A 20,011-nucleotide genomic window follows, 5' to 3' on the forward strand; every position below is an offset into this window, starting at 1 on the left:
CCAGGCGGATGCTCTGCTGCTGAGCCAACGGGCCAGGGTAATCATATGATTTTTATATTTTCCTTTGTTAACATGATATATTATGTTGATTGATTTGCATATGTTGAACCATTCTTGTGCCCTTGGAATGAACCCCACTTGATTATGATGAATTAATTTTTACATGTATCAGTGTATTCAGTTTGTTAGTATTTAGTTTAGTATTTTTGCATCTGTATTCTTCAAAGACATTGGTCTGTCATTTTCTTTTTTTGTGTTATCCATGACATAAAATGTATTGGGAAGTACTGCCTCTCCTTCAGTTGTTTGGAAGAGATTGAGAAGGATAGATATTGAATCTTCTTTGAAAGTTTGGTAGAATTTACTAATGAAGCCATCTAGTTCTGGACTTTTACTTTTTGGGAGGTTTTTCTTTTTTTCTTTTTTATACAGAGACAGAGAGTCAGAGAGAGGGATAGATAGGGACAGACAGGAACAGAGAGAGATGAGAAGCATCAATCATCAGTTTTTCGTTGCGACACCTTAGTTGTTCATTGATTGCTTTCTCATACGTGCCTTGACCGTGGGCCTTCAGCAGACCGAGTAACCCCTTGCTCGAGCCAGTGACCTTGGGTCCAAGCTGGTGAGCTTTGCTCAAGCCAGATGAGCCCACGCTCAAGCTGGCAACCTCGGGGTCTCGAACCTGGGTCTTCTGCATCCCAGTCCGATGCTCTATCCACTGCGCCACCGCCTGGTCAGGCACTTTTTGTGAGGTTTTTGATGGTTGTTTCAATTTCATCCCTGCTGATCAGTCTATTCAGATTTTCCAGTTCTTTGTGATTCAGTCAATGAAAGTTGTATATTTCTAGAAACTTAACCATCTCTTCTAGGTTATTGAATTTGGTGGCATATAGTCTTTCATAGTATTCTTGTATAATCCTTTGTATTTCTGTGATAATCTGAGCTAACTTCTTCATTTCTGATTTTGTTTGAGTCTTTTTTATTTCTTCTTAGTGAATCTAACAATAGGTTTATCAGTTTTATTAATCTTTCTAAAATTTCAGCTCTTAGCTGCATTAATTTTTATGTAGTTCTTTTTGTACTCTATTTCATTTATATTTTTCTGTTCTAATATTATTTCCTTCTTTCTGACTTTAAGCTGAATTGTTTTGTTTTGGGGTTTTTCTTTTTTGTTTGTTTTTTGTTTTTGTTGTTGTTTAGAGCTGCATTTTCCTTTATCTGGTTCTTTAAGATGTAATGCTAGGTTGTTTACCTGAGGTTTTTCTTTTCTTTTCTTTTTTTTTTATATAGGCTGGTAATATAAATTTCCTTCTTATTACTGCTTTTGCTACATCCCAAAGGTTTTGATATGTTGAGTTGTCTTTCTCATTTGTCTCTATATGTCTTTTACTCTCACCTTTTATTTCTTCTTTGACCATATTGATTAACCTCCACATATTTGTGGGGTTGTGTTTCTTCCTTTTTGTAGTTGATTTATAATTTCAAAGCATTTTGGTCAGAGAATATGCTTGGTGTGGTTTCAGTATTTTTAAATTTGTTGAGGCTAGTTTTGTGTCCCAACATGGTCTGTCCTTGAGAATAAATGTTCCCTGTGTACTAGAGAAGAATATGTAATCTGGTGTTCTGGGATGAAAGGCTTTGTAAATGTCAGTTATGTTCATTTGGTCTAATGTGTCATGTAAGACTGATAATTTCTTACTGATTTTCCATTTGGATAATTTATCTGTAGCTGTCAATGGGGTATTTAGGGTTTCTATTCTGTGTGTTTCTGATTTTCTCCCTTTAGTACTGTTTGTAGTTGCTTTATATATTTTGGTGTTCCCTGATTGGGTATATATATACATATTGAGAATTGTTATGTTTTCTTTTTTCTTTTTTTTTTTTTTCATTTTTCTGAAGCTGGAAACAGGGAGAGACAGTCAGACAGACTCCCACATGTGCCCGACCGGGATCCACCCGGCACGCCCACCAGGGGCGACGCTCTGCCCACCAGGGGGCGTTGCTCTGCCCATCCTGGGCGTCGCCATGTTGCGACCAGAGCCACTCTAGCGCCTGGGGCAGAGGCCACAGAGCCATCCCCAGCGCCCGGGCCATCTTTGCTCCAATGGAGCCTTGGCTGCGGGAGGGGAAGAGAGAGACAGAGAGGGAAAGCGCGGCAGAGGGATGGAGAAGCAAATGGGCGCTTCTCCTGTGTGCCCTGGCCGGGAATCGAACCCGGGTCCTCCGCACGCTAGGCCGACGCTCTACCGCTGAGCCAACCGGCCAGGGCTGTTATGTTTTCTTGATGTATGTCCTCTTTATCAACCATGGGATCAAGCTGGCGACCCTGGGATTGAACCAGTGACCTTGGTGCTCTAGAACAATGCTCTATCCATTGAGCCACCAGCCAGGCTGTCAGATTTGTTTGAAAATATCTCTCACTGTTATTTTTCTTTTTCTTTTTCTTGTAAGTGAGAGGAGGGGAGATAGTGAAACAGACTCCAGCATGCACTCCCACTGGATCCACCTGTCAAACCCTGTCTGGGCTGATGCTCAAATCAACCAATCTATTTTTAGTGCCTGAAGCTGATACACTGGGACCAACTGAGCTATTCTTAGTGCTCGGGCCAATACTTGAACCAGTCAAGCCACTGGCTGTGTGAAGGGAAGAGGGAGAGAAGGGGAAGAGGGAGGTGGAGAGAAGCAGATGGTTGCTTCTCCTGTTCGATGACCGGGCATCGAATCTGGGATGTCCATATGCTGGGCTCTATCCACTGAGCCACCAACCAGGGCCTGCTTTTATTATTAATGGATATTTTACTGGGTTTGGAATTTTAGGTTGGCAGTTATTTTCTTTCAGCTCATTGAAGATACTAGTCCACAGTTTTGTTATTGCTAAGAGGTTAGCTGACATTCCAACTGTCATTCCTTTGAAGATAATCTTTTCTGTAATTGCTTTTAAGATTTTTTTTTATACTTTCATATGATGTATCTAGTTGTGATTTTTACCCCTCTATCCAAATACAGTAGTATTATGTTGGGTTTTAGAATCTGTGGGCCTAAGTACAATATTTTATTGTCTCTCAAAACTTCTTAGTTTTATCCTCAAATGCTGCTTCTGGATGCCAGTATCATCTCAATTTGAAGTTGAATCTTTTCTGTATTTTCCTGAATGCAGCATAAAGAACTAAAAGGCGGGCGGTCTCTTCTCACTTCTCTTGTAGTTCATTTAATTTTCTCTTTCTAATCTACTGTTAAGCCTGTGTTTTAGATCAGTGGTCCCCAACCCCTGGACCCACGGACCGGTACTGGTCTGCAGAGAAAGAATAAATAGCTTACATTATTTCTGTTTTATTTATATTTAAGTCTCAACGATGTTTTATTTTTAAAAAATGACCAGATTCCCTCTGTTACATCCATCTAAGACTCACTCTTGACGCTTGTCTCGGTCACGTGATACATTTATCCGTCCCACCCTAAAGGTTGGTCTGTGAAAATATTTTCTGACATTAAACCAGTCCGTGGCCCAAAAAAAGTTGGGGACCACTCTTTTAGATCTTAATTTTTTATTCTTTTTCAAATCTTTTTTGGCTATTATAGTTCTCTGCCAAAAGTTTCAAGTTTTTATCTTTATTTCTTTTAACATTGTCAATGTGTGGTCTGCGCCTAATAATTACAATATTAGAAGTCTTTTGTTGGTTGGTTTCTTTTGATTAATGCTTCTGTTCTTCTGTCTTGTTTCTTGTATGCTTTGGTTATCTTTGGCTGTTTCATGGATGTTGTAATTGAAACATTTTTATGGGGATAATCTGAGGCTTTTTTTTCAGAGATTTCTTTTGCTCTGCCAGGTGCTTGGAAGCACCATTAATTTGCGACCTTCTTGAGATACTGGAATGACATAGGGAAGAGGAAGCCAGGTTTCAGTTCATGGGAGAGGTGGTTTACTTCTCGCTCACCCTTCTGAGAATTGTAGCCCTTCTAGGTAGGAATTTTAATAGGGTGACTTTGATCTTTAGCACTCATTCTTACAGTTGTTTCCTTGGATTTGGCAAATGCCTTCAGGGAAAAAGTGAGTTTTCATCTTGATTATTTTTTGCCTAGTGATTCCTCATAATCTTGTTACTTCTTTAATGCTTATAAGAACAAAAATTAACACATTTATTTGGCTTTATTCATTGTCTTTAGAAGCAGAGTTGCTTACTCGACCATCACCTAAAAGTAGACTACTTATCTCATGGAATTTAGTTTTACCTACACATATTTATGTGAAACAACTTATATTAGCTAGTTAGCTGAATAGTTTTTTTGTTTGTTTTTTGTTTTTTGTTTTTGAGACAGAGAGAGTCAGAGAGAGGAATAGACAGACAGGAACGGAGAGATGAGAAGCATCAATCATTAGTTTTTCGTTGCGCGTTGCAACACTTTAGTTGTTCATTGATTGCTTTCTCATATGTGCCTTGACCTCGGGCCTTCAGCAGATTGAGTAACCCCTTGCTGGAGCCAGGGGCCCTGGGTCAAGCTGGTGAGCTTTTTTTTTGCTCAAGCCAGATGAGCCCGCGCTCAAGCTGGTGACCTCAGGGTCTCGAACCTGGGTCCTTCCACATCCCAGTCCAACACTCTATCCACTGCACCACCGCCTGGTCAGGCAATAATTTTTTTTTTTTTAATTAATAGAAAGTGGATGGGGGTGCAGAACCGGAAGCATCAACTCGTAGTAGTTCCTTCCTGTATGTGCCTTGACTGGGCAAACCTGGGGTTTCGAGCTGGTGACCTCAGCATTCCAGGTCGATGCTTTATTCACTGTGCCACCATACATCAGGCTTAGCTGAGTAATTTTTAGAAAAAGGCTTTCTCTGCTAACATAATATATGATGGTTTGATTAGTAAGATCCATTTTGTTCAGCATACTTACAGATAACTACCAATTATCTATAAATTTCTGTGTGCTATGTATTTGTACTAAATGCTTTCTACATGTTTTCTGACTTAATTCAACCTATGAGTTATAGGTATTATTACTGTTCTCTCTTTTATGAGAAGAAATCAAGGCTCAAAGATGGTAGTGAGTTTGTCCATGTCACACAGTTTAATAAATGGTTAAACTGGTAGTTACTCAGGCCATCTGACTCTGAACCCTAAACCTTCATATTTTACTTTTTATAGTTCTACAAGAGCATATAACAAGAGTACCTGATATAATCATGGAATCAGAGAAGATTTCCCTGAAGAAAGAAATTTGAGTTGACATCTGAAAGTCAAATATGAGTTAACTAAGTGAAGAAGAGGTTGGTTTTCCAGGCCTTAAACCTGGAGGGAGATGATATTCTTTGGGAGATTCTCTTAAATTGATGTCTAATACCCTTATGTCTGATTTACATGGTGTATTCTTCACACTTTAAAACTCTGGCTGACTCCTATTGGTGATGCAGTAAAAAGAACACAGCACCACTTCTGAGTTATTATTGCCAAAAAATAATCTGAATTTAATAAAACCTTTAATTATTTTTTTTAATTTCAGTAAGAGGAGGGGAGACAGAGACAGACTCCTGCATGCGCCCCGATGGGGATGCAACCGGCAAACCCACTAGGTGGTGACATTCTGCCCATCTGGGGCTTTGCACCATTACTCAGCAATGGAGCTCTTCTTAGCCTCTGAGGTAGAGGCCCTGGAGCCATCTTCAGTGCCCAGGGCAAGCTCACTCCAGTTGAGCCATGGCTGCAGGAGGGGAAGAGAGAGAGAGAAGTGAGAGGGGGAGGAATGGAGAAGCAGATTGGCGCTTCTCCTGTGTGCCCTAAATGGGAATCGAACCCAGGACATCCACACGCAGGGCTGATGCTCTACCACTGAGCAACCGGCCAGGGCCTAATAAAGCCTCTAGATGTAACCAGTTTATAAGAAATGTGGGAGCTAGAGAAATATGTTAAGTGATGAGAATACAATAAGCCAAATCTGAAATGTGGGTAGCTCTTTCTTCAACAAATAAATGGCATGTTAAAAAGGGGACTGGGACTGTTAAAAACTAAAAGCAAATTAAAAGTATATATGGACCTTGTTTGAAAAAAATCATAGGACATTTGGGGGAAATTGAACGTGGACTAGATATTTAGTGACAGTAAGGAATTATTGTTACGTTTATTGGGTGATAATGAGTCTATTTGTTAGAGATTTATACTGAAGTATAAGTGGGTGAGGAAGAACTGTAACAGTGGAAGAATATTAGTTATCATTGAACCTGGATTGATAAACACATAAGTTTATTATGCTCTTTCTCTACTTTTGTGTATTTTTGAAAATTTTCTCTAATGAGAAAATAAGTTAAACTGGCTGAAAAGTGATAGCAGCTGAGGTTGGCTGACATTTTTGAAAAGGGTCTTTATTTAAAATAAAGGCAGAAGGATTGAATGTAGTGGATGATAGAGTTACTGAAAGAGATCCTAGTGTAAAGGGAGAAACGACTAGTGTGAAACTGCAAAAAAATGGCATCGTTTGAGAATTTATGTTACTAGGTTTAGCTAAAAATAAATTATTGATTGTTTCATTGGATTTCATCATCTGAAGCAGGTAGAGAAGGTACTTTGGAAAAAACAGAACTGGCAGAAAGGAGGCTTACCTCTAATTAATCCAGGAAAGATCAGTTCATCCAGGAAAGATCATTTCATTGGGGCTTCAGATAGCTCTAGGGCTTGATATATTGGTACAGCTCTTTCCACACTTTTTTTTGCCAGCTGTGAACAGCTGGAGATTTGGGATTAAACAATTTCCAAGGTCCTCTCAAGTTCTAAAATTCTGTGATGCTAATGTATAGTAAGATATGTGGCATTGTGCCTCTGGAGAGGAGGAATTATACCTATATATTAAGCAATCCAGGAATTTTTTTTTCTATAGAATGGTAGAATCTTAGCTAACAAGAGCAAGTGATGGTAGGTTAGACAGAATGTAAACTTGTGTGTGTGCCTGTCGAACAGAAGCCTTTGTTGCTGACCTCTGATCCACTTAGAATACTAAGTCATCTAGGAAAGTGGCACTCCTTTCACCCTTGGAGTTAGTCCAGTGAATTGTTAGACTGGCCTTTGACTTTCGGAGGAGGCACAGTTCTTTTAGGTTTTTTTTGTTTGTTTGTTTTTTGTATTTTTCTGAAGCTGGAAACGGGGAGGCAGTCAGACAGACTCCTGCATGTGCCCAACTGGGATCCACCCGGCACACCTACCAGGGGGTGATGCTCTGCCCATCCGGGGCATCGCTCTGTTGAGACCAGAGCCACTCTAGTGCCTGGGGCAGAGGCCAAGGAGCCATCCCCTGTGCCCGGGCCATCTTTTGCTCCAAAGGAGCCTCGGCTGCTGGAGGGGAAGAGAGAGACAGAGAGGAAGGAGAAGGGGAGGGGTGGAGAAGCAAATGGGCGCCTCTCCTGTGTGCCCTGGCCGGGAATCGAACCTGGGACTTCTGCACGCCAGGCTGATGCTCTACCACTGAGCCAACCGGCCAGGGCCATCTTTTAGTTTTTTGAGAAGTGGCTTCCAAAAGATCTACTGGTTCGCATCATGTGCTTTTTACATTATTTAGTTAAATATTCTTCTCAGTATTGGTATGTGTGTAAAACCCCATATTGTTTTATAATTATAAATTATAATGTTCTTATAATGTTCTATCTTATAATAAGAACATTATAAGATAGCGGTTATTCTACTTATTCTTTGAATCAGCTTTCTAAGAAGTAACATAGGTTTTGACACAGGAATGGCTTAAATTGCTCAGGAGTAATGGATTCTATAGCTTCTCAGTTTTTTGGCTAAGATAAAATGAAGAGTAGTGGGTTCTTTTAAATATAATTTCACATAACATCTATTGTAGTGTTTTCTTTTTTAATTTAGGCAACTCAGAAATTTTCATTTCCACCACATTTTTGGTTCTGCAAACTAAACCGTCTCCAGCAGTCCCTAACGCCCAGCAGCCAGTAAATCATCAGATAGACTCATGACTGAAAAACAGGTAAACTTGAAATATTTGAAACCAGTGTTTCTCAAAGTATGTGGCAAAGAATACTATATCTACAAATGTGAAAAATCTTACTTTAAAGGAATTCTTTTGGGGGATGTAAAGTACAGCATAGGGAAGATAGTCAATAATATTATAATAACTAGGTATGGTGCCAAGTGGGTGCTGGAAACACTGGGGGAACATAAGTATCTAACCACTATACTGTACACCTGAAACCAATACAAAATAGTATTAAATGTAAACTATAATTGGAAAATGAAATAAAAAGATCATTTTTAAAGTAAAATAATTTTGAGAAGTGTGAGTTAAAAACTATGAAATGATTTTATTATTCTAAGACTTCACATTACTATCAGTCTCTTTTAAAAAGAGGCTTTAGTATATCGAATTTCCTCCTTAACACTGGTCTGATGAAGCACATTGGAAAGTGCATTCTCAGCTCTTTTCAGAATTTGCTAACAGCATTTAAACACTGAAAATTCATTCAAATTACCTTTTCACAAATATGCTTTAAAAAGCAAGCAAAGCACCTCACATAGTGATTTCAAAATTGATCATTGTACTTAACATTAAAAGCTCTTTATGAAATTACTATATCAATATCATGGATTTAAATGTGTCATTAAAAATATTGTCTCTATTTCTATTTGTATAAATATTTTATGTCCTTATTACTTTTTTCTTTCCATTGTTATGTTTTTATTTCCTTACTCTAGAGCAGTGGTAGTCAACCTGGTCCCCTAATGCCCACTAGTGGGCATTCCAGCTTTCATGGTGGGCGGTAGCAGAGCAACCAAAGTATAAATAAAAGATAGATTTAACTCTAGTAAGTTTTTTTATAAAGATTTATTCTGCCAAACTTAGCGAAAATCCGACATAAAGTACTCGGTAAGTAATTATTATTATATGCTTTAACTTGCTGTAACTCTGCTTTATAAATTTTATAAAGTAAAGTTACTTCCCTACTTTATAAATCACCATTACTGTGGAACCAGTGGGCAGTTAGAAAATTTTACTACTAACAGAGATATAAAAGTGGGTGGTAGGTATAAAAAGGTTGACTACCCCTGCTCTAGAGAGTTAGAATTCATGCCCCTCTCAGCTTTAAGGCATACATGCATATTTAGAATCAGAGATACACGACTTGAGAGTTTCTCTCAGTGATTCTACTGGAGTCAGTTACCTAGATTGACAGACTCCTTTTTATAGTTAGGCCATGTCCATTATACAAGAAACTATCTAAATGATTGGCTCCAACCAGTTAAATATGTGTTTTTTGTGACCTTAGTCATTGTTAAAAATGACACTTGTTTGCAAGTGACTCATCTTTTCATTACAGAGAGGGGTGAGGTGCAGCGAGAAGCATCAAGTCATAGTTGCTTCACTTTATTGTTCATTGCCTGCTTCCCATATGTGTCTTGACCTGGCAAACCCAGGGTTTTGAACTGGCGACCTAAGTATTCCAGGTTGACAATCTATCCACTGCGCCACCACAGACTTCGCCTTTTCTTTACTATTCAATTAATCTAACCTAGTTTGCAGCTGTTTTTTGTTTTGTTTTTGTTGTTTGTTTTTTTGAGTGGTATCTGGTCTGGTTCAGTTAAATAAAAAGCCTAAGGTCTATTTAGTTCAGTGCACTTGTTTTGTTTTCATTTTAATCATTGTGTATATACAAATTTATTTTAAAAACTTGGAGAAATTGTTCTGTTATTCTGAAAACAAAAGAAATTATTTACAAGAGGGCATTTTTTTATGTTATATGGTAAGGTTGATGCTTTTCTCTCTGCTTTGCAATTGCAGCGGGAAGAAGCAGAATGGGAGAGCATAAACGTGCTGTTGACGATGCACGGCTTCAAACCTTTGTGTCTAGTCAGGAGAACAGATCTTAACGGTAATCAGACCCTATTCTTGGTCGTGACGGTAAAAAGCTGCTTTTTCCTTTAAAATATTATTTTATCTTTAATTTTGTTGCCTTACCCTTATTTTTACTATTTATATTACATTTTATAAAACGTAGATCTCATCGTTTTTGACAAACAGTCATCACAAAGGATGAGACAGAACTTGAAAACACTGGTGGAAGACACAGCACGTCAGCAGAACATGATCCAGGAGCTCATAGAAACGAATCAGCAGCTTAAGTAAGAAAACGAAATACAAAAATCTCTCTTGATTTTTTCGTATCCAAGTGGTATACAGTTTAGAAATAACTGCCTTGAAAAGAATTTTGAAATTTAATTTTCCATTTTGATTAAATACTAAATTTAAAAAGTATTTTTAATAAGTAATTTTTTGGCAATAGCTTAGATTTGTAATGGTACACTATATTTCTTTTGGTTTGTGATATAAGATAGAAAATTTAAGAGTATAAAAGAATTCTAGAAATTCATTGTTTGTTAGATGGGATTTTTTTTTTTTTTTTTTAATTTTTCTGAAGCTGGAAACGGGGAGAGACAGTCAGACAGACTCCCGCATGCGCCTGACCGGGATCCACCCGGTACGCCCACCAGGGGGCAACGCTCTGCCCACCAGGGGGCGATGCTCTGCCCCTCCAGGGCGTCGCTCTGTTGCAACCAGAGCCACTCTAGCGCCTGGGGCAGAGGCCAAGGAGCCATCCCCAGCGCCCGGGCCATCTTTGCTCCAGTGGAGCCTCAGCTGTGGGAGGGGAAGAGAGAGACAGAGAGGAAGGAGAGAGGGAGGGGTGGAGAAGCAGATGGGCACTTCTCCTGTGTGCCCTGGCTGGGAATCGAACCCGGGACTTCTGCACGCCAGGCCGATGCTCTACCACTGAGCCAACCGGCCAGGGCTGGGTAGGATTTTTGATGTGATTTTGTGTCTATTACTAAGGAGGGAATTGTTTGTCTGTTATTAGAAAAGAACTTCAGCTAGAAAAATGCAAAGTAATAGATGAGGAAAAACGAGCTAATGACTTGGAACAAATTATGGAGAGTGTGAAATCCAAAATTGGTGAATTGGAGGATGAATCCCTAAATAGGGTTTGCCAGCAACAGAATAAAATAAAAGATCTTCAAAAGGAGCATAAAGCTTTACAGGTACTAAGTTATGTATTTTCTTACATGATAGTACTGAACAACTCATCAAGGTCACGGGTGACTTCTGTGTTGCTTAATCCAGTGGTCTGTACCTTTCTTGACCTATTACTGTCCTTTCTTGAGATTCTTCCTTTGGTTTCTAGAATATCTCCTCTTTTGGTTTCCCTCTAACCCCATTGCTGGTTCTTCTCATCCCCCTAACTGCTCAGTGTTGTTATTCCTTGGTCCTAATTTTTTAGGCCTTTTCTCTTCGCTGTAATCTAACTCCCTTGGTGATATTCAGTCTAATTCTTAGCACCTAATTTAAACCTATAGCCCAGATCTCTTCACTTAACTCCCAGCCCCTATCCCACTAACTACTAAATATCTCTGTTGGATGTCTAAAAGGCATCTAGAACATTACATGTCTAGAACTGAGTTTCGGAATTTCCTCTCCAAACTTTCCTCTTTTAGTCTCCACTCTGGCCCAAGTCACCTTCGTTTCTCTCCAGCTTCTCTCTTGGTCTCACTGCTTCTCCCCTTACCTTTTCAGTGTGCTGTCAACATAGTAGTTCAAAACTCTCCAGTGGCTTTCCTTTTTCTTTGTGGGTTTTTTTTTGTATTTTTTTAGATTCTCGGATTCCTTTGCTATTATGAAACCTTGCATGCATGCAATTATAAACACTATTTTCCCCATTTCTTTTGCATTTTTTATTTCCCCCATTTTATGCCTATTTTATTTATTACATTTTTGCATTCATGACATTAACATTCTGAAGCCAGCACCCATTTAAAAATAGCCTCAATACTGAAATTCTTGAATGAAGCTGCTTGATTAGGCTTTGTGTACAATATTGTCAGGACATCATCATGTCCTAAATGTACATATCATAATTATGTTCTTTGAAATTTTTTTTATAGGCAAAATGTCAGCATTATAAGAAAAAACGAATGGAGCAACAGGAGATAATTGCTTCTTTGCAAAAGGATATCTATAGATTAACAAAGGAGGAGGAAGAGCGTATTGTCACTCAAAACAGAGTGTTTTCTTATCTCTGCAAAAGAGTCCCTCATACCATCTTGGATAGACAGTAATGCTTGTTTCATAAATAGATATGTAGATAAATTTATCATTTTAAAACTGATTTTATCTTGGGGGTGATTATTTTTATCTCTTATAAACTGGGTTCTACTTTCTATATATAGCAGGATAAAAACCCCCAGGATTTCTGAGCAAAGAAATTAAGCCCAGAGACAGAAAGACAAGTTAGTAATGAGTTGTAATAGTCCAGGTGGGAGATAATGAAGGCCTATTTTAGGGCTAAAAGAGAGATATTGCAGAGATGGAAAGAAATTTTCCAGATTGACTGGCTATAGTTGTTGAAAGAAGGAAAAGTGTCAAAAAGAGTTAGATTTCAGCTAGCTTTGGAGCATGAGGAGGGGCATTTGGATGTCAGGATAACCAAGGAACAGTGACTCAAGAAGGAGAGGGTGGTAGGAAGTGTTGCATGCTGCCTCATCAGTTTATGTGCTTGACTTCTTCCTATCTTATTTGCTCAGAATTCCCAGTTTGACACATAGTAACTCTAGCCACAGGACCACCCGGCCAGGGCCTGTGGTTATTTTTAAAACTATATATTGAAACTAATACAAAATATATGATTTATTATAATACTTCTGGTAAAACCACTTAAAGTTTTTATAAACTTGTTAGATTATCTGTACACTTAACACTGTAATTTAAAATTTTGTAGAGAGAATAGTAAATGCTACCATATCACATTTTGAAAGTAATTCAGGTTATTTTCTGTTTTCTAGGTTGCTTTGCCTAATTGACTACTATGAATCTAAAATTAGAAAACTTCAAAGGTACGACTAATCATGTATTACAGTTTTTAAAGTTATTCTCCAGTCATGAATCATACCAACAGGTTTCACAGCCTTTTGAAATTTAAAATATGCTTTGGAAATCTACCTAATATGTAACTATGAATTTCTTTTTATTTTTTTATAAAGATCTTGAAGACTGTATTTTACTACTTATGTTAAAATGTATTGCTGCATTTATGTTAAATATATATTTATTTCACCAAAATATTGGTCATAGAAGAAATAGGATTTACTTTATTTTTTGAAGTATTATAATTTGTTCTACTGATGTCATCAAGCCATCAAATAGTTACTGAGTATATTCACAAAGTAATAGGGTTAGATTAGCTGCCTACCAAAGTGCAATCTAATTAGTATGCAGATTTATATGATATAAAGATAAAGTGCCATAGTGAAAAATCAAGCCTGACCTGTGGTGGCACAGTGGATAGAGCATTGACCTGGAAAACCGAGGTCGCCAGTTCGAAACCCTGGGTTTGCCTTTCAAGGCACATATGGGAGTTAATGCTTCCTGCTTCTCTCCCTCTTCTCTCTCTCTCACCTCTGTAAAAGGAATAATTTAAAAAAAAATTTTTTTTTAAAGAAAAATCAAGCATGTGGAGTAAAACACACTTATCACCTCTGATTAAAGAAATTAAGGGTAAAAATTAAAATAATGAATGGTCTTTGACTAACCTAAAATAGCTGAAGGATATCTAAGGCCAAATAATCTAAAGTGCATTAATATGAGATCATTAAAACAGCTATTCTGTTTTATTGTTTATAGATGGAGCAGTTTTTTAAACAGATATTTATTTGAGCACCTGCTTTGTGCCATGTTCTGTTTTAGTAAGTAAGGGTACCATAAGAAACAAAGCAAATAAATTCTCCACTTTTATCAAGCATACATTCTGGTATTCTTAAAACAATGACTTTCAGAGGTCAGCAGGATCAGTGACAGAGCTGCACTGGTTGCTGATTCCTTCTAGCCCCTTTGGGACACAAAATAGAGCAGGATGGAGGGAAGAGGGGAAAAAAGTGAAAAAGGGAGGAAAGGTAGAAAAGAACAACTAATGATAGAGCCAACTCTTCATTCTGTTCAGAAAGCAGTATTATAAGTAACTTCTGGGACTTTCTGATTTTCAAATGAAACTTATCTTTTATATGGCATGCATGGTGTTACACTTCTGGGACCTTCTGATTTTCAAATGAAACTTATCTTTTAGATGGCATGCATGGTGTTACATTCTACAGAGATAGGACAGAGTTTTGGATACAGTCATTTCTAGAATTTTACAATCTGTTAAGGGAGAGAAAATGTAACAACATAATTATGAAAAGTAATAGACTTCAAAACACTAAAAATGTTATAATAATCACAAAATTGTACATATGAATAAGATATACATTTGTATGTAGAGAGATTTTATAGGAATTGGTTCATGTGATTATGAGGCTGGTAAGTCTGAAATCTGTGAGTTAGGCCTGCAGGCTGGAGACCAAACGAAGAGTTGATGTTGCAGTGTTGAGGTCGAATGTAGTCAGGAGGCAGAATACCTTTCATTTTGGGAGGTCTCAGTTGTTTCTTTTGAGGCCTTTAACTAATTGTATGAGGCCCACCCACATTATGAAGGTTAACCTGTTTTACTCAGTCTGTTGATTTATGTGTTAATCACATCTAAAAAATAACCTCACAGCACTATCCAGACTGGTGTTTGACCAAACAGTTGTGCACCATACCCAGCCAAGTTGACACTAAAATGAACAATGACAGTATGTAAGAGTAAAGAGAGGGAAATTAAAGAATTTCATAGCTTGACAGGATGCAAACTCTTATGCTCACAGAATCAAGAAAACAATGAAAATTAATAAAGCCAGTTTGGTGGGGATTGTGCCAAGCAGAGAGCTGTGCACTTTCTATCTTAAGGGGGCAGTTACTAAACACTCTAGTCAGTTGATTCTATGTAGGGATGTGTGTTCAGTGTGGCAAGATCTGCTATTTTTCAAGAAAAGCTACAAGATTAGATTTATAAATGAAATTAGATTTTTTAATGTTCACAATTAACTCAATTTTTAAAAAAGATTATATTTATTGATTTTACAGAGAAAGGAGAGATGGGGGAATAAGTAGTTGTTTCACTCTAGCTGTTTATTGGTTGCTCATCTTATTTGCCTTGACCAGGCAAGCCCAGGGTTTCGAACCAGTGACCTAAGTGTTCCAGGTCAACACTATCCACTGAGCCACCACAGGCCAGGCAATTAACTCAATGTTTTAAAAAGTACTATATGGGCCCTGGCCGGTTGGCTCAGTGGTAGAGCGTTGGCCTGGCGTACAGGAGGAGTCTCGGGTTCGATTCCCGGCCAGGGCGCACAGGAGAAGCGCCCATCTGCTTCTCCACCCCTCCCCCTCTCCTTCCTCTCTGTCTCTCTCTTCCCCTCCCGCAGCCGAGGCTCCATTGGAGCAAAGTTGGCCCTGGTGCTGAGGATGGCTCTGTGGCCTCTGCCTCAGGCGCTAGAATGGCTCTGATTGTGGCAGTGCGATGCCCCAAGATGGGCATAGCATCGCTTCCTGGTGGGCGTGCCGGGTGGATCCCGATCGGGTGCATGCGGGAGTCTGTCTGACTGCATCCCCATTTCCAACTTAAGAGAAATTAAAAAAAAAAAAAATACTATATAGTCCAAAGTATTCAATAGATTCCTTGGGCCTATGTCTTTAATAAATTCTAATCTAGGTTTAAGTGCTGGCAAACTTTTTATTGTAAAGGGCTAGACAGTAAATAACTCTACTGTTGTAGCATGAAATCAGCCATAGACAATATGCAAATAAATTGGCATATATTCCATAAAACTTTATTTACAAAAACTGACAGCTTGCTTGATGTAGCAAGCAGCAGTTTGCTGACTGCTGATGTAGATGATGAAGAGAGAGTTTGAGATTTTGAGTAAGAGTAGAGAGGATTTAGGATAGGGTTTCAACCACCAGTCTGCCATAAATTTCGTGCTGGTCTGCAAAAGAGTTAACCACCCTGATGTTCTATGAAGATTACAGACCCGACCCAATGATCATAGTCGAAGCCACTTACACTCAGGGTGATTTCTGCCTTAGCCATCTCCCAAAGAATTCTCTATTTTCTCTGGTCCCCAGTGTAAAAAAGTTTGAGAAACACTGATGTAGCATAGCCATCACTGAAATCTCATGTAGAATATGATGTGAGAGGTTTCCTCTGAAGTTGTGCAAACTGGGGTTCTCCGACAAAATGACAAAAGGATGAGGTTCTTATGGAGGTAGTGTTGAATTTGGTTGTCATGAATTTGTAGTGGAAATCTGGGATTGAAGAGGAAGAAGTTTGGAGGAAATGAATTTTTCACTTGATCCCATAATCACCTGTCTAGCTAACGTGAAATATTTTGGCCTATACAAACTGCTCAGGTCATATGTTGGGATTGAATGTCTCTCATTAGGGAGAAGGAGATAGGAAGAAAATTGGAGCTATATAATAATACATAGATAAAGTTCTCGCACATGAGAAAATTAGAAGTCATTTAAACTTTGTAGCAATATAGAGTCTCTTAAGGAGAGTATTTTCAAGGTTCATGGACTGAAATGAGTCTTCTTTCTATGAGTGAGTACTAACTTGATGGTGAGATTGTAGCAACTTCAAGGTGGATTTTCAGATCTACAAATAGGGTATTAGCATTACCTGAAGAAGCAAGAGTACTGTAAAAGGAGAGTAATAATGAAAAAGTATTAAATTACTAAAGAAAAGGTGATAGAAGAGTTCAAAGATGTAAGACGTGAAAGGAGAAAATGAGGGAATACAGGTTACAATTTGGAAGTCTAACTGGGGTAAAAGCAGGAAGCCAAGAGGAGGAGGTATGTAACTGGAGAGGCAGAGGAGCAACACCAAAGGAATAGGCAGACAGGATTTGGACCTCTAGCAGAGGCAGAAGCCCTCTACTTAACACCCCCCCCCAAAGTTAGAAGCAGGGAGGCAGTCAGACTCCCGCATGTGCCCAACTGAGATCCACCCCACGTGCCCACCAGGGGGCGATGCTCTACCCATCTGGGGTGTTGCTCGGTTGTGGCCAGAGCCATTCTAGTGCCTGAGGCGGAGGCCATGGAGCTGTTCTCCACGCCCAGGCCAACTCTGCTCCAATGGAGCCTTGGCTACGGGAGGGGAAGAGAGAGATAGGAAGGAGAGGGGGAAGGATGGAGAAGCAGATGGACGCTTCTCCTGTGTGCCCTGACCGGGAATCAAACCTGAGTCTTCCACATGCCAGGCTGACACTCTACCACTGAGCAAACTGGCCAGGGCTTGCCCTGTTTATTCTTTTTTTAAGCTGTGTGTTTCAGTAGTATCTGTTCCGTGTGTGGTTACCATTAGGTTAATAAGAGAAAAATATTCATATGTATAAGAGTCCTTTGTCTTATGAGTGCTTCTGCACTCCATCCTCCTTTGCTACTGTAGATCTTCTCCCCTTTTATGTTATTGTCACAGATTATCCTTGTTTTTATGTGACCTTGTTGGAGCTTTTACTTGTGGTTTTGATTTGTTTTGGGCTTTGTATCTGGTCAGATAACTCCCTTGAGTATTACCTGCAGTGGGGGTTTTCTTGTGATGAATTCCCTCAGCTTCTGTATGTCTGTAAAAGTTTTTATTTCTCCTTCATATTTGAAGTATAACTTTGATGGATATAGTATTCTTGGCTGGTAATTCTCTTTTAGTACTTTGAATGTTTGGGTCCACTCTCTTCTGGTTTATAGAGTTTCTGCTGAGAAGTCTGAAGATAACCTAATGGACTTTCCTTTATATATTATGTTCTTTTCCCTTGCTGCCTTGAGGATTCTTTCTTTGTCATTGATTTTTGACAATTTTATTATGATGTGCCTTGGAGTAAGTCTGTCTGTGTTGCGGTAACTTGGCGTTCTGTTTGCCTTTTGGATTCGAGGCTCTTTTTCCATAAGCTTGAGAAATTCTCATCAATTATTTATTTGCATAGGCTTTCCCTTCCCTTCTCCTTCTCTTCTTCTTCTGCTATTATCATTATTCTTATGTTATTCTTTCTGATGGAGTCAGACAATTTTTTGTAGAGCACTCTCAGTTTTTTAATTCGCAAGTCTCTCCTCTTCTCTCTGAGGCATCTCTAGTTGCCCGTCTTTGATGTCACTGATTCTTTCCTCTACCTCAGTCTTCAACTAATGTATTGAGTTCTTCATCTCTGTTTTGTATTTTTCTGAAGCTGGAAACGGGGAGAGACAGTCAGACAGACTCCCGCATGCGCCCGACCGGGATCCACCCGGCATGCCCACCAGGGGCGACGCTCTGCCCCTCCGGGGCGTCGCTCTGCCGCGACCAGAGCCACTCTAGCGCCTGGGGCAGAGGCCAAGGAGCCATCCCCAGCGCCTGGGGCCATCTTTACTCCAATGGAGCCTTGGCTGCGGGAGGGGAAGAGAGAGACAGAGAGGAAGAAGGGGGGGGGTGGAGAAGCAAATGGGCGCTTTTCCTATGTGCCCTGGCTGGGAATCGAACCTGGGTCCCTCGCACACCAGGCCAATGCTCTACCGCTGAGCCAACCGGCCAGGGCTTCATCTCTGTTTTTAAAGTTTCAGTCTCCTTGGTGAAGTATTTGTTTTGTTCATGAATTTGTTTTCTGAGGTCATTAGATTGCCTATTGGTGTCTTCTTACATCTTATTGAATATTTTCAGATCTTCAATTTTGAATTTTCTATCATTTAACTCCAAGGTTCCCATGTGATTAAGGTTTATTTCTGGAGATTTTTTGTTTTCTTTCTGAACTATATCTCTGTCTTGTAGCCATAGTATTTGATTTATTCTTCCTTGATGGCATATGAGAGTGGTATTGTTAAGAACCCTAACAACAACAAAAAAGAACTAAAGATAACAAAAAATGAAAATTAAAAAGTACAATAAAAATATAAAAACAAAAAAAATATGACAAGAAAAAACACAGAAATATGTTGAAAGCAAACAAAAAAATTAAAAACAAAACACCCTAAAAATAAGGATACAAAATATAAAAATTAAAGAAAATGAACTTCAAAAGAGAAAGAAGAAAGAATAAGAAGGAAAAGAAAAAAGGGAAATTAAAGGAAAAATAAATTTACGTTTTGAGAGGGTTCTTCCAGTAGGTGTCACTGTATTACAACTTTTAGCTCTGTCAAGTTCCTGGGCTGTGCTCCGCTGAGATGTTGCTGTTGCAATGATGTAGGCTGGGCCTCAGTCGTGTTGGTGTGTGGGGCATGTTGTGAGGGCTTTATGGCTTTAGCTTTCTGGCTTTACGGCTCTGGCAATGACAATCTCAGGCTTCTGTGCTCTTTCCCATGTCTCAACAGACCTGGGGACCAGTTGCGGAGCACCTCTGTTCTTTAGGAGAGAGGGTGGCTCTGGAGTGCTAGTTATGGGGTTTGTCTGTGCCACTCTTAGTACTGTAAGGTGAGGGAGGTGGGATTTGGGAGCCTAGGCGGCTGCACTTTAGCTTTCTCTGTCTCTGCCAAGTGCCAACTGCAGGCAGACCACTGGAACACTGGTCGTGATGCTGTGTTCTGGATGCTTTGGTTTATCTCCCCTCTGCCCCTCTATCTCATGACTCCTCCCAGCAGAAGGTGACCCAGTCACTCCGAGTTTCCCTCTCTGTACCCCTCAGACATGATTCAGAGAGCCCTACTCCCCATAGTCCAGCAGAGGAAAGAAAAACTCAGTCACCAGGTTTGTCTCCTCTCCTCCAGAGCCCACTGCGAATGTGTTTTATCTTCCACCCTCCTTTGCACCCCACCCCACCTTTAGTCCATGAGGTGTGTGGATCTTTCAGGTGTGCCTGCAAGCCTTGTTGGGGTTCCTTAGCTGTGTTGTAGTTGTTCAATTTGTTGAAATTTCAAGGAGAGAAATCGGGAATTTCTCTCACGCTGCCATTACTCTGTTGTCATCCTGAAATTTTGAAAAGTTTCAAATTTTGGATTAACTGATCTTTGATGTAAGGTCTTGTGTTTTACAGTCAGTTGTTTTTGAATTTAATTAAATATCTTTTACTTTTTATAAAATGTTTTATTGTGATTTTCCTACAAATTTTTATAACAAATGATTTATTTTACTATCTTTATATCTAAAAACAATTT

The 20,011-nt window shown here is 39.2% G+C and overlaps 2 protein-coding genes across 5 annotated transcripts in view; one reads left to right on the plus strand and one right to left on the minus strand.

Moving 5' to 3' along the window:
• FAIM (Fas apoptotic inhibitory molecule) overlaps window positions 1-20,011 on the minus strand; it is a 182,458-nt gene that overhangs the window by 49,853 nt on the left and 112,594 nt on the right. The window lies entirely within an intron of this gene.
• Window positions 1-20,011, plus strand: part of CEP70 (centrosomal protein 70) — a 68,608-nt gene that overhangs the window by 16,888 nt on the left and 31,709 nt on the right. For 3 of the 4 annotated variants that reach the window (XM_066245539.1, XM_066245536.1, XM_066245537.1), the window contains exons 2-8: window positions 5,143-5,264; window positions 7,849-7,966; window positions 9,776-9,866; window positions 9,993-10,116; window positions 10,848-11,028; window positions 11,929-12,098; window positions 12,826-12,876. In XM_066245539.1, coding sequence (XP_066101636.1) covers window positions 7,952-7,966; window positions 9,776-9,866; window positions 9,993-10,116; window positions 10,848-11,028; window positions 11,929-12,098; window positions 12,826-12,876 — 632 coding nt within the window. In that variant the 5' untranslated portion in view covers window positions 5,143-5,264; window positions 7,849-7,951. The remainder of the gene's footprint in view (window positions 1-5,142; window positions 5,265-7,848; window positions 7,967-9,775; window positions 9,867-9,992; window positions 10,117-10,847; window positions 11,029-11,928; window positions 12,099-12,825; window positions 12,877-20,011) is intronic. The other variant, XM_066245538.1, reaches the window with a different exon arrangement.

Source organism: Saccopteryx bilineata, chromosome 10, assembly GCF_036850765.1.
Source record: "Saccopteryx bilineata isolate mSacBil1 chromosome 10, mSacBil1_pri_phased_curated, whole genome shotgun sequence".
NCBI lineage: Eukaryota > Metazoa > Chordata > Mammalia > Chiroptera > Emballonuridae > Saccopteryx > Saccopteryx bilineata.